The sequence below is a fragment of the Colletotrichum godetiae genome, assembly GCF_030913485.1.
Source record: "Colletotrichum godetiae strain CBS 193.32 chromosome Unknown BDP55scaffold_48, whole genome shotgun sequence".
Classification (NCBI taxonomy): Eukaryota; Fungi; Ascomycota; class Sordariomycetes; order Glomerellales; family Glomerellaceae; genus Colletotrichum; species Colletotrichum godetiae.
In genome coordinates, this window is record NW_026851296.1 from 108,455 (window position 1) to 122,054 (window position 13,600).

Below are 13,600 nucleotides of genomic sequence, written 5' to 3' on the forward strand. Positions count from 1 at the left end.
ATTGCACAAAAATGATTTTAAGCCTCATCGTGGTGCCTTATTGGCGAACCCCTTGATACCGTGTTTGATACTAAGCTTCATGCCACTCAAGGTCCTAGGCCTAGACTAATCATTATGCTTTGTTATTGTACTAGGCGAAAGGTGGGACTCTCAATCACTGTAGACTTGATGTCATTTCCTCACGTACTATATCGTTAACTTTGAGGTGATTAAAGGTAGGTCTAGCAATCTAACACGATGGCTGGCATCAGAAGTGGAGAGGCTGCGGCAGAGAGATAGAAATCAGGATAACATACACCGAATAGTAAAGTACATGACGTTACCCACAAGTCTACTTCCGATACCACATCCTCGTGATCTTCGTCCTTCTTTGCTTCGCCTGCAAGAGGAAGACGCCATGTAGAAGGGCCTCTGCAGTTGGTGGGCACCCGGGCACGTAGATGTCTACAGGTATAATCCGATCCACCCCCCTCACGACGGAGTAGCTGTAGTGGTAATAGCCACCTCCATTGGCACAGCTACCCATGCTGATTACCCATTTCGGGTCTGGCATCTGATCGTAGCATTGTCGAACAGCAGGTGCCATCTTGTTTGTGACCGTGCCAGCCACGATCATGACATCAGCCTGTCGAGGCGAAGCGCGGAAGATGATGCCGAGGCGGTCCTGATCGTAACGTGGCATGGATACATGCATCATCTCTATACCGCAGCAGGCTAGACCGAATGTCAAGGGCCAGAAGGAACCTTGGCGTGCCCAGTTGACAATGCTGTCCAAGGTGGTTCTATCTTGGTATTAGCCAGCGGCGAGGGTATCGAAACATGATGCTATGCTGGACTCACAACACATGTTCGACGGCGTTGGAGGGAGGTTTGATGATTTGGCTGTCGAACGGTAGACTGTTCTGTGGTACAATGCTAGTCTTTGTGGAGTTTGATCTCGCATGGCTTCGATTTCGATAGTGCTGAGACCTAGGTATAGATGATGTAGACGAAAGATGAAGGGCGCAAACTTGTGCTCGAGTAGCCAGTCTCGACGGTTGAAACCGCAGAACAGCTAGTAGATGGTGAGTCACGATGTTGGACTTCGTTGGGCGATGTTTCTTGACGATCGAGGACCCCGAGAGTCCGAGGAAGAACTGGAAATAGAACTGACTTACAAAGGCTAGACATCCTATAACACCACTTGACAGGGTCAGTTGAACTCGAGCATCGAGCTGAGAAAAAGCCGAGAAAAGCAAGAGGGTGTCAAAATGGGCCAGCTCTGTCGTTTGCAGGAAAGAGCACAGCAATGGACATTATAAAAGAACATCGGAGGCCGAGGGCAATGCGTTCAACATCAGAAATAATGATCATTTTATACGGGTTCCGACTAAAGGAAGCCCCCATTGATGCATCGCGCTGCAATAGCCGCAAAGTGGCTGTAATTTGTGTCAGAATGAACAGCTTTCTGGTGCAGAAAGTGCTACCGATAAAGTAAGTTTATCCATTACATGCATATGACTATGGAACTATGATTGTAAAAGGAAATTCTTGTGCCGGAGGTTTCCGACCGGTGCCGTTGAGGTTGATGATGGTGAGAAGTGGAGGAAGGAAGTGGTCAAGATGGATATAAAAGTCTGGGGGAGTAGCCTCTTTCCCTTTATTTTATGCCAAGATCAAGGGCGCTGTGATTCGTCAACTGCCCCACCATGACATGCAGGTGCGAGAGTTCTGTCCCAATTGGGATAGTGAATCCACCAGACCTCATCGAGACCCCGGGGGTGGGATTTCTCCGGTCACAGACAGCGCTTGACCCCTTGTCGCGGAATAGTGGGTCATCGTCCTGCCATCCCGCGTCATTCCGAACGCGTTCATCGGCTTAAACCCACCATCTTCACATTCTCTGTCGTTCATCCAAGCCCACTGCCAACCAACGCGATTTGATTACTGAGAATCCTAAGCCCAATTCGAATAGCCTGCTATCTCTACTGGTATTCTTAAACTACGCCGCCGGTAGACAGCCGGACCCGCCATGGCCGCTCCTTCAACCGGAGGTCATACGTGTGCTATTTGCGGGAAGCAGTATCAGAGAAGCGCTCATCTACGCCGCCACGAATCCACACGTAGGTAATCTTCTTATTTCCTCCCTTCTTTCGTGAATTCTTCCCGCGTTTCTTATCTTGTGTCAAATATTGCCCTTTCGGTCCTACAGCCTTGTCGATTTCGGGCGATATTCGCCTAGTTCCCGTCTGACAGTGATGATTCCCCCGATTTGTCGGTAGTCATTATCAATGTACTGTCAGTTCGTTCCAGCTTTTCCATGTGACGGGATTCACCTTGCCTCTTCCCAATCAACCTTTTTGTAATATATCAACCAGCACGAGCTAGAGTTTAGCGTCTGATTGACTTCGGGAATCAATTGACCTCGGAACTTACAATCTCGCAGACGTTGAATCCGCTAGGTACAAGTGCCTGTACTGCGAAAAGGCATTTGCCAGACGGTTCGTATTATCTTGCGCACATCCATGCTGAAAATCCCACTAAAGTGCGACAGAGATGTGTGCCGTAAGCACACAATCCACTGTCCCAAGAAACAAGACCAGGAGACCGTTCCGAATCTCAAGCGCGGCCAGAAACCCCGCGCTTGCGACGCCTGCTTTCACAGCAAACAGTCATGCGATACCTCTGACCCCTGCGTGCGATGCGTCTCTCGCAAGCTGCCATGCACATATCACCGGTTGGAAGAAAGCACTTCCGTGATCACAGATGCATCTTCATCAACACCATCCTCGTCATTGGCCACTACCGCGGTAGGCACACCCGATAATGACAAGGACCGCACCAAAATCACAGTCGCTTTTCTTCTCGGTCTGACAAATCCCAACTCGGAAAACATCCTCGAGTTCCTCGCCAGCGAAGCAGCTGCGAGAACCGAGGGCGATGGAATCGATCCCACCATGAAGGGCATGCCCACGCAATACCCTCCAAGCATGCTGATTGATGATGACTTCACGTTCCTCCCATATGGTTTTGCGTCAACATTTGCCCCCGAGCTGATAGATTTCAATTCCTTGGACGTCTTGTCAGAAAACATACTAGCCAACACTCGAATGTCGTTTCTTGTGCCGGAAAGCCTGGAACCGCGGTCAGCCGAAATTATCTCGGGCTTACAGGAGCTTCATCATACTCTGGTTGCTACGAACCAATGGTATGACGGCACTTTTGATCTTGACACGGCAAACTCGATCTTCTCGGCAGGAAACCTGTGCCAATTTTCTGCAACATATTTCCGAGTTAGTCATCTTGACTTTCCTATCGTCCATCGGCCAGACTTTGGCAGTGACTACACAACAAAGCAGCTTCTCTTGGCTGTTGGGCTATCTGGGTCTCTAAGATCACCTCCAAGCGACGATGCTCTCGCAGCTCGTGGGTATCTCACCCTTGCGGAGGAGTATATCTTTCGATGCCTTGAGCGTTTAATGCCCCCAGGCTCAGCGCCAGAGTTTACCCACGAGCTTGAAGAGACACTACAAGCAGCCCTCATGATCCATTCTGTCCAGTTCTTCAGAAATGATGTAGCATCACGTAGGAAGAACAGAACCCAGCGACTCCCACAGCTTGTATCGGCCGTAAGGGTTCTCGGTCTGGCACAGACCAAACATGCTCCCATATTCCAATACGAAGAATTTGTGCGTAATGAATCAAAGATCAGGTGAGTCTTCTTCACTCTTCAGGTACCTTATCAAACACGTCGCTGATAGATGTGCAGACTCGCAATTTGGACTGCACTGGGAGACTGGCAGCAGTGCGGCATGTTCAATACACCGCCATCGATGACGCCTGCAGAGTTGACTTGTGACCTGCCAAGCCCCTTGGAGCTATGGGATGCCAAAGATGCGGCGGAATACTTTGATGCGGCAAACGCCCTTGGAGCAGATGGTTCTAGGAGAATTTCTTCTGTCAAACAGTGCACCGACGCGCTGATGGCAGAGACTTGGGTCGGCATGGGAAGTTTTCCATTCCAGGATATCAACGGATTGGACCTGCAACTACTGATTTTTGGTATGTCTACCCCTTGTACTGCTGCAATGCGCGCAAGAAGGATACCTATCTAACGAAAGTAGCACTCAACGGCATGGTGGCTTCGGCCAATCTTATGGGAGTCTTGCCTGCATGTGCACCAGCCCTGCTACGTGCCGTTTCCAGATGGGAGGGCATGTGGGATACGATCAGGGGCGACATAGACCCCGCCGCCTTTGAAAAAGCAGGCATGATCCGGTATAACAGCGAGCTGTGCTGGATCGCAAGGAAGCTTGTCCACGTCGCCATCGCAGGAGACAAGAGTTCTGCGTACATGCAGAAAGTTGGACACGACTCTCTTGTGCAGCTGCATGAGTTCGTCCGCCAGTACCGTGATAGTTGAGTGATGTCTCCCCTGATGGCTATCGGAGCGATCGAGCCGGATGCATGCAACGGAAAGTACCATCACGGGTATTGCTGTCTTTCATAACTCCCCTTCAACCATACATGTACTTCAAGATGATTAATGAGGAACTCGGAAGCGAAAAGTCAAATGTTTGTATAGTGTAAGGTAGTCATGACTACAATTCAACGCTGATTGTGGGCTGTTCTAATGCTAGAGATTGCGAATTCTTTGGATTCGATAATCTAAACAGGAGAGTCCTAGGCAGGATTTGCCTTCGTCTCAACCACCCTTTTCTCGATAATGTACATACAAACATACTCGCCAAAACATAACGATCAGAAAACAATGACCACCAGCTCACATCAACTCTCAAAAACTACTTTGTCAACGTTCTTCAGCGGCAGACACCGAGATAGCCCCGCCAACAAAGCAGCTAAAAGCCCGCCTTTTGATCCCCCTCACCAAATTTACAAGTGACGCTTGCGCGCACAGCCACCCTTGGAAGCAGCAGTCGTGGTGCTGGCAGCGGCAGCAGAAGTAGCAGAGCTAGCAGGGACAGAAGCGGCACCGCTGGGAGGGACACCACTGGGACCGGCACCGCTGGGGAAGGTGCCGTTGGGAGGGCCGCCGTCACCTCCGGGGCCACCGCCGCCGTTTCCGGAAGAAGTATCGACACCGCCGTCGGCGTAGTAGTGGGCAGCGGCGCTAGCAGAGCTGGAGTAGTCGGCGGTGGTGTTGTAGCCAACGGTGATCCAGGCCAAAACACCCTCGGAAATGTCGTCACCGAGCAGAACGTACTGGACAAAGGGGTCGTAGTCCGCAGTCGCTTCACCAAAGGCGATGCTATCGCCAGAGTTGAGGGTCAGCTCTTGCGTGTTGGTGTTGTAAGGCGCAACGGCCTCGACTTCCGAGATGAGGGTCTGGTCGAAGAAAAGCTGGCCGACGTGGTTGGTGACACCATCGACATAGGTATCGTTGTCGAGAACAGTGGCGCCGGTGGTCGTCTTGACGTGGATGTGGGTAGCACGGCCGGTGTAGTGACCAGGGAACATGGTATCAAATTGGACAACTCCATCATCATCGGTCTGCTGAACACCACGGCCAAAGGTCGAGTTCAGACCGCCCTGGCCGGTGGCAGATACACCAGAGTACACTCCGGTAGCATTGCAGTGCCAAGCGTCGATCAAGATCTCGGGCACACCCGCGCATGTCGAGACGTCGACGAATTGGACGTCAAGGTGCAGAGGCACGCCGGACTGCCCATCGGTCATCTCGCTGCGGATCAGCTCGCCGGCGACCCAGTAGGGGCCAATAGTGGTCTCGGGAACGACGACACAAGTGGTGTTCTGGGCGAAGAGAGTGGCGGGGTCGGTATCAAGAGTGTATCCCCCGGAAGACTCGTGGTCAATGGCTGCCCAGGTGGTCAAGTCACTCTCGGCACGGCGGCGGATAGGAGCTGAAGAATCACATATCAGCTTGGAATAACGACAATGCCACTTGGAAACTTACCAGAGGCGGAGATGGCTCTCTTCGCGCGGAGCTCCTTGAGCTTGGCCTCGCGACGTTGGATAGCACGCTGCTTAAGGGCGACGTCGGCAGCCGAGCCGGCACAGGCGTCGAGGGCCCGGCGGGTGCTGGCGGCAACAGATCGACGCAGGGCCATCTCGCGCTTGTGGACGTGAGGATCATGCTTCTCTCCCGGGTGCGCAGTGACACCGGTGAGTGCGATAGCCGCCAAAGCGAGGCGGGAAACGGTGACCATTTTGTCGGATCGAGGTGTCAAAGTTGGAAAATAGCGAAAGTAAAGTCAAAAAGAGTGTGAATTCTCGGAATCTAACTCGAGTGAAGAATCGAAGCAGAGGAGAATGGAATGACTGATGGTGGTGAGAAACAAACAGGAACTATTGCCTTTCGCCATGGACCGACGTCTTTATGTATGCCATCCCTGACTCCTGAGGAAGGAACAAGATATCGTCACTTTTGGTCAATCACGCCTCCGGAATCACATAGCAAGGGCAAAGCACAACATCGCAATCTTTTGCAAACTGCGTACGTATGAGTGACTCGTCATCAGTCCTTGGTCCAACGCATGGGTTTTCACATCAACTTGCAGTCTTGTACCGTCTACCGGAGGGATTGAGGCTGTAGTCGGATGCCAAGCCCCGGTATGTGGGAGCTTGGGCGGCGGAGGGCAGATCTTAGTGCGACGCTGCTACTTTGCGGGGAAACCGCCAGCGAATCACAGAGACCTCAATCAAATCACTCTTCCTTTCCGAATGGTTCGGACCTTTTAAGGGGTAATTAAGCCAGGGTTAAAGATAAAATCAAGCGTAATGCCATGTGGGGGGGATGTTGTGGATTATGGATTAGCAACCCGTCGGCGATTCCCTTTGTGGCGTTGCTAGTGTCTACCGACTCAATTTGTCTCGGGAGAGAAGCCAGAAATATCCAACGTGGACATTTGCATTGGGCACGTTATCGCCGCCCTCTGCGGTCCAGCCGTGTCTCGCATCATAGCCACGGACATGCCAGGAGCACCTAACCAACCTCGACCTCGGGAGCTAGGGGTACACAGAGATTCCACCAGGCTTAGTTTCTGTCTTGTACGCGTACGCCTACTTTACACGCCCGGCAAGTGACGGTAAAGGTAAAGAGTCAGTTGATACCTCAGGCGATAGCCATTTTCCGCTATAAAATTCTTAACAACGGGAGCATATGCGTACTCGTGAATCAATGTTATGTATTCGCACGCAGCACGCCTTTATAGCTCAGGTGTATTTCGCATTGCTCCTGAAATATCATCGACACGTCACAATTCGCCATCGAGATGTGAAGCGTGTTCGGGTCCTAATGTCTACATCAACCTCGAGCGGCTATGATGGATGTCTCTTCGACCGTCGACAAATACTTAAATCGACGTTGAATTGCCCGCAGAAGACCTGTTAAGACAGAAGCCGAGGTAGAGGTCACGACAGGATCCAGCCATGGTTTAGCATGACTTGCAACCGCTGAGATTGCTGTACTTGAGATTATGCGCATTGTTAACGTAGTGGACGTGATATCGATAGAAAGAGATTTCCTCTCCAAGCAAGCGACTTTAGTAGAAGGTTTACCAGAGAAAAGCGCAAATTTGCAGGTCTCTCAAGGTTCAAGCATTTATTGTGAGCGGAAGATTATACGCGGCTCATGGTATTGTCTGTACATACTTTTTGACCCATGTTATGACGATGGTGCTGTTCATGATGTGATTGATGCCCCTATCGGCGGGCCCTCCCGGAGAACTTTACCTTCAGAAGCATGCAGCTTGGCGAACGAGTACAACGAGACCGCCTGCAACAAGGTAGAAGGAAAAGAGCTTCGTTTCCTCCCCGTACTCATGCATGTATGATGTATCTCACATCGCAGTTTCACTGAACATCTCATAATGATAGCTGATTCAATATGAAATAGGACATGGCAATGAGAAAAATACTCTGAGAAGGCAGGGTGTCGAAATCTTATGCAACGATACTACCTACTAAATCGAGTCTAGCATCCAATCCGGGACTTCATCAAACTTGTAGATAAACGCACCATGGATCTCTCTAGGTTATGAAAGTCGTCTGTAGTCCATGTGCCTGGTCGTAATTCTACTCGCGAGTATCTGCTGACGACAGCCGATCCTCTGAATGTCGGACAGTTCCCGTCTTACCTTACTCTACCTTACATTGTGAAGTCGTTAACTCCATTCTCCACGATGGTGGCATGTATTGGATGCGACTCCCCTTAATACCTCTATAGATATTGGAGTAGCATAAGACTCTGTGTCTACCTATCCATCCATAGTTATGAGAATTTAGGATTTTTAATTAGTTGATGACTCGATGTAGGCCGAAATTCAATCATGTATTCTGTCATTTCTGACGTGAAAATGCCACCCAGAGAATCCCGCGGCTTAACTCCCCCTCGAGAACAGCGCTATAAATTTGTAGCCTTGGACACAAGCACTGAAATAACTTTGAGAACCATCCCCTAGGTGGGCTGAGTTTGATTCATAAACTGTAGTGCATACCGGTTCTAAAAACAGGCGAGCATCGAGAAAAACTATCCAAGCATGTCAAAGTACACAACTATCACCAAGTATGGAAAATGAAACGGAACGTATTTGCAGTGGATTATATATCCCGTCGGTTGCTCTTCGCTCATGCCCGGATCTTGGAGATTGGTTTTATGGATCCTCGCTGACAGCGGACGGCGCAGGGGGCTGCGGTCCGCGGAAGGTCCCTGTAATTACTTGGCTTGTCGCATGAATCCACTGAAGAGTATCCCCTATTTCTCCACCCTATACTAGAGGCGGAAGTCAGTTAAGGTTGTACATCATCGCCCACTTGGAAAATGGCGGGCCCATCACCGTGCTTCTGCACCTTTCGTCCCTTTTGACGACACAAACGGCCATTTGGCCAGTAGTCTTCGAAGTGCATCTTAGGACGCGCACGCTTTGCCAAGAAATTCGAAAAAAGTCATATTGGAACGGCCTAGATCCCGTTTCAACCCTGACAACTGCTCGAAAAGAGTTGCACTGCGTGTGTGTCCTCGGGGCCGTTTAGGAGAAAGCGCGGAAACAATCATCGTTGCTAGTGCGAAGCTCCTCCGTGACATCTCCGCGTGACAACGCGTGTGACCCCGGTGTTCCAGTCCGGAAACACGACATCAAATCACGGATGGCTAGACGCTACCTTCTCTCGAAACAATGGAGGGTAAGCACATCCATTATCGCTATTCGACTTGCCACCCAGCTGATATCATGCCTTGTATCGATGCTTAGGCCTACCAGGCTACTAGCAGAGCCCATACGCGGACCCGCTTCATCGTCGTGGAACAACAAGGCCCGACTTCCGGATCCTCTCACGACAAGCAACGGCAAGGAGATGGTGACCCCGAAGACTCACCCCATGGCTGGAAACCTACCTTCTGGAGGGTCGTTGAGGGCAGCGCGACAGCCTTTGGCTCCATCGCTGTCCTCGGCCTGGCAGGCTACTCTTATCACGCCTACTACAAAGACCTTGTCCTGCGAAAGATGGACAATGCTTTTGGCGTAGGATTTTCAACGCCGGAGCTGACGGCTCTAGGGCGTCATGTGGCGCCTCACAAGCTCCATACCATTGACGATTTCACGGGTCTGGAGGGTGAGAATGAATGGATCCCTCGCGCGGAGCAGGAACACATCGACGGCATCATTGACGGGACTATCCGAGGTCAATATCACTTGATCACGGGAGAAAAGGGCACCGGAAAGAGCTCTATGATCCTTAAGGCGATGCGAAGGGTCAATGGCTCAGGGATCGCCATGCTCGAAGCCCATAGCGATCTCGAGGTCTTTCGTCTTCGCCTGGGAAAGGCCCTCGACTTTGAGTTCCACGAGGACTACATCGGAAGTTTGTTCAGCTTCAAGGGACCTCGCGATTCAACCGCCATCCTTGACATCGAAAGAGCCTTCAACAAGATGGAGAAGGTAGCCCTGATGCGACAGAGACACATCCGGAAGCCGCTGGTCCTGATTATCAATCGAGTTCACGTCCTCCGAGATGACGATGATGGACGTGAACTGCTTGAGCTGATTCAACAGCGGGCAGAGATGTGGGCGGCAAGTCGACTCGTCACGGTAGTGTTCACCAGCGACGACCATAGCACCACCGAGCACCTCAAGTGGCAAGCCACGCGGATCTCCGTGACCGACGTCCGCGATGTGCCCCGCGATCCTGCCGTCGAAGCTCTACACGAGTTCCGGCAAAAGGTCTTCAAAGAGGACGTATCCAGCGACACCTTGAACCAAGTCTACAAGCTGGTCGGCGGACGCGTCAGGTTCCTCGACCATGTCGCCAGATCGAAAGACATGCTCGCAGCCTGCAAGTTCATCTGCGACAGGGAGAAGCGCTGGCTCCTGGGCCAGTGCTGGATGTTGGGCGCCGACATGGATCCAGATGCCGAGGCTCAGCAAGACCACGCCACGACGGCATTTTTGCTGGCCAAGGCATTGATTGAGAAGGAGAAGAAAATGAAGCCAGAGGAGCTTCTGGCCGGAAAGCTGCCGGAGATGCCTCTCCATGAGGCGAGATTCCTCATGACGAGGTTCGATTTCATTCAGAAGCACGACCACTTCAACATCTTCTCGATCGATTCTAACTCCATGGTCCGGGCGGACTCGGTCCCGATGCACCATGCTTTCCGGGAGATCTGCGCGCAGGAGGGCTTTGACGAGCTTCTCGAGGCCAGCTTGGAGAGACTCGATGAGCTGGAAGGTCTCCAGAGGACGAGGGAAATTGTGATGAAGGATTTGATGAACGAGGGCCAGTTCCAGGCCATGGTTCGCCAGGCCAAGGCGGGGGGAGACCCCTTGACAGTCACCGTCAAGGCTGTATCACCTAAGGAGTAGGTTCAGTGACGGATCCTTATAAATATCAGGCAAGGGTCGTACAACTTGACGCTGTAAGTCTGCTTGAACGAGCATTGCCATTGGCGTTATTGAACCGCTGGGACTAGCCTTTTCGGCCCGTCTCACGAGATATCCATAGGGCTATGCGCTAAGAATGAATCACTGCGTAGTGTGTGCTATCCGTCGAAGAATCTTTTGGTGGGCAATGTTCCTCATAGCCAGTTGAATCATCGTAGTTTAGTGCAACCTCTCTTTTCACGGACTTGAACCTCGCAGACAGGAAACCGCGCGAATCTTTCTTGGGTATTCTGAGGCTTGGATGAGAAACCAGAAACAAATCACCCGCAATAGAAGAACTTGTTTGTTGGTGTTCATCCAATGTGTGGTGGCCTTGTATCATTCCAGAGAAGAATCCTCCTGTCGAAACCATGCGGTGGACACTGGGGCAATTTGGCGGGACACGCCACGCGGGATGAGGGCCGGAAGCGGGAAAGTCAACGGCGGCCGAGACCGGGCCGTGTGTGGGAGAGGATCATTTAGGGTTTTTGTTCATCAGAGGTCAAAGCAAACATGTGTTGAGGGGGCCCGGTGTTTCGGAGAGATGAGGTGCAACGTTGACGAAAGGACTACGAGCCTGAAATTTGGCTGTCCGGAAGCGTTACCTTCGGGCAGTGGAACTTTCCTGTCTGCTTCGGACATGGAAGTCGGCAATTGTGAGATGCAGGTTTGAACACTCAACGCTGAAGAAGAACGGCCGGCGTGAAATGAACTTGTTGGCTTTGAAGATTATTGGATGAGTGCGGATGGAAACTATTGTGTACGAGCACTGCGTAGAGGCTAGCTGGGAACAATGCACCCCAGATTCTGGAATGACGCTGCCATGCTACGGAGGTTTAGTGGGCCGCGCCGGGGCGTTTGATGACGGGTGGATGGACCGATGGACTTCAGTCCAGAAGCCCATGGAGGAGCGAGCCCGAGGATACCTATCTACACGATGATGACTTTGCGCTACATTGGTCTGAGCTGGAGTGCATGAACTCTGGGGATCTTACTGGTGAGGTTGGGGAAATGGGATTGGTTGTGGGTGTGTTTGTGAGATGCGGCATGAGGTCACTTTATGGGATGACAGCCGCGGTTTGCTCTGAGCAGTGAGCAGAGTGAGGGGATAGCGTAGAAAACGAGGGAAGAGAAAGCGAGCCATCGTGGGGAGTGGTAAGGTTAGTGGATGGTATGGATTTTGACGAGGGATGATGCATGTCGGATGACGTCGTCACGATGGTGGGGAGGCTCTAGAGTCACTGGAAAGTAGGCAGAGTGTGAGGGGGTAAGCAAGACAATAGAGTCTCTTCAGTAGCGAAGTGTGTTTGGAGGCTGGGAGATGAGGGTCGTGTCGCGAATTGGCTTGGTTTTCATTAAGATGACATGAGTCGCAGAAGAAACAGAAGTTGAATACCTACGTCTTACTCGATGTCAATAGGCGTTGGCATGTGAGCTGAACCTAGCTTCAGGGTCGTCGAGTGAGATGAGAAGGGCTGAATTGGCTTAAGTGAATTACACAACATGTGCGAGTGAGAGTGAGAGTGAGAGTGAGAGTGAGAGTCAGATTAACCTTCCTGTACCAAGCAAGGTATGGATGTGATCTGGAAATAGGAACAACTTCGGGCGGTGCACGACACAGCACGAGGCAGCAGCGGGAAGCCGCTCATCGCCTCTTCCTTCCGTGTCTTTGGCACGCTGCTGTTTTGCACCTGGCTGCGGCCGATCGCGATCCCATGCGCAGACCATCTGCACGTTGAGCACCAACCAAACGGCGGAGGAGCGACCCAGGGGTCGGGGTCCACACCTGCCATTTTCCACATGGAGAACCTGGAAGACTTTTGAACCTCAGGATACAAGGCACAAGGGAATGGATACCTGAAGGAGGGGAAAAGATGCCTTATCGTCATGAAGGTACTCGATACCTTTGGCGGCAAGAGCTCTGGCTTTTCCACCACTCGCCTTTTCCTGACCCACGGCGGCCTTTTTCTTCACTGCGGCTCCCAGCCCAAACACGCCCAAGCAAGCCCAACCTCGGGACATGCTAATGTAGTCGAAACAAACATGAAGATACGCATAAGGCACTCCCAAGTCATGGTGGGAGGTACCTCTTGAGTCTTGAGATCACCCTGAGTCTTACTTCGTACCCTCGCAGCAAAGGTCTGATGTGTCTTACATGCCCAGCCTTGCCTGACTGTGCCTTGCCTTGGTCGCTTAGGTAGAAGACGCTGAAAGCATACCCACTATATCTGCAGTGACCCCCGACGTCAATGATCCATCATCACCTTCTAGCTTCTCGGAAGCGACAGACGCGGAAGACGCGGCCCTTTGGTGCGTGAGCCGGTGAGAGGCACCCAAAAGCGACCCGAGTGAATCCCCAAGGTACCTGGTGAGTGGGACCCGAAAAAGGTGACTGAGACCCTCACTCACTAGGTACTAAGTGAGGTGAGTTCTTTTCCATTGGAAGGCCACCCCAGCCTCCTTCTCATCCCCGGATACCGCAGTTGCGCAGATACCTACGTTACACACCACCTCACTCACACGAGCACTTTCCAGCTGCTAAGCATCTAGATTCCAAGTAGTACTCACCATCTCTCTCGCCATCTATCTATCTGTGTCTGTGTCTCTGCCTCTGCAGGCAAGCCATGAAGAAGCTCGAGAATGCAACCTCAGCTGGGGAAGAGAGGTGTAATGTTGCTGTGTATTCGAGAATAATTAGAGCTTGAGGTGACAGAGTGAACCCATAA

The 13,600-nt window shown here is 51.7% G+C and overlaps 5 protein-coding genes across 5 annotated transcripts; 3 read left to right on the forward strand and 2 right to left on the reverse strand.

Moving 5' to 3' along the window:
- Nucleotides 1-1,536, reverse strand: BDP55DRAFT_676348 (NADH-ubiquinone oxidoreductase 20 kDa subunit). Its single transcript, XM_060575813.1, has 4 exons — nt 1,491-1,536; nt 1,158-1,418; nt 841-1,054; nt 1-782 (listed from the first exon to the last, which is right to left on the reverse strand). The coding sequence occupies exons 2-4, from the start codon at nt 1,168-1,170 to the stop codon at nt 332-334; spliced, it is 678 nt and encodes a 225-aa protein (XP_060425296.1). The 5' UTR covers nt 1,171-1,418; nt 1,491-1,536; the 3' UTR covers nt 1-331.
- A 59-nt stretch (nt 1,537-1,595) lies between these two features.
- BDP55DRAFT_676353 (uncharacterized protein) lies at nt 1,596-2,555 on the forward strand. Its single transcript, XM_060575814.1, has 2 exons — nt 1,596-2,102; nt 2,426-2,555. Exons 1-2 carry the CDS (start codon nt 2,012-2,014, stop codon nt 2,509-2,511), a joined length of 177 nt encoding a protein of 58 aa, XP_060425297.1. The 5' UTR covers nt 1,596-2,011; the 3' UTR covers nt 2,512-2,555.
- A 381-nt stretch (nt 2,556-2,936) lies between these two features.
- On the forward strand, nt 2,937-4,402 carry BDP55DRAFT_696912 (uncharacterized protein; the record flags this gene model as incomplete). The annotated part of the gene is made up of 3 exons (XM_060577625.1): nt 2,937-3,691; nt 3,749-4,041; nt 4,104-4,402. The coding sequence occupies 3 exons, from the start codon at nt 2,937-2,939 to the stop codon at nt 4,400-4,402; spliced, it is 1,347 nt and encodes a 448-aa protein (XP_060425298.1).
- A 470-nt stretch (nt 4,403-4,872) lies between these two features.
- Nucleotides 4,873-6,167, reverse strand: BDP55DRAFT_635943 (Intradiol ring-cleavage dioxygenase; the record flags this gene model as incomplete). Its single annotated transcript, XM_060572840.1, has 2 exons — nt 4,873-5,861; nt 5,915-6,167. 2 exons carry the CDS (start codon nt 6,165-6,167, stop codon nt 4,873-4,875), a joined length of 1,242 nt encoding a protein of 413 aa, XP_060425299.1.
- Nucleotides 6,168-9,105: 2,938 nt separating this feature from the next.
- Nucleotides 9,106-10,817, forward strand: BDP55DRAFT_732353 (uncharacterized protein; the record flags this gene model as incomplete). Its single annotated transcript, XM_060579932.1, has 2 exons — nt 9,106-9,141; nt 9,210-10,817. 2 exons carry the CDS (start codon nt 9,106-9,108, stop codon nt 10,815-10,817), a joined length of 1,644 nt encoding a protein of 547 aa, XP_060425300.1.
- Between the last annotated feature and the right edge of the window lie 2,783 nt (nt 10,818-13,600).

Bases quoted from the DNA above. Each gene is read 5' to 3' on its own strand.
- BDP55DRAFT_676353 (XM_060575814.1), top strand. From the start codon at position 2,012: ATGGCCGCTCCTTCAACCGGAGGTCATACGTGTGCTATTTGCGGGAAG. The intron at 2,103-2,425 runs GTAGGTAATCTT...ACAATCTCGCAG, and splicing joins ACGCCGCCACGAATCCACAC to ACGTTGAATCCGCTAGGTAC.
- BDP55DRAFT_676348 (XM_060575813.1), bottom strand. The intron at 783-840 runs GTGAGTCCAGCA...ATACCAAGATAG, and splicing joins AACGCCGTCGAACATGTGTT to AACCACCTTGGACAGCATTG.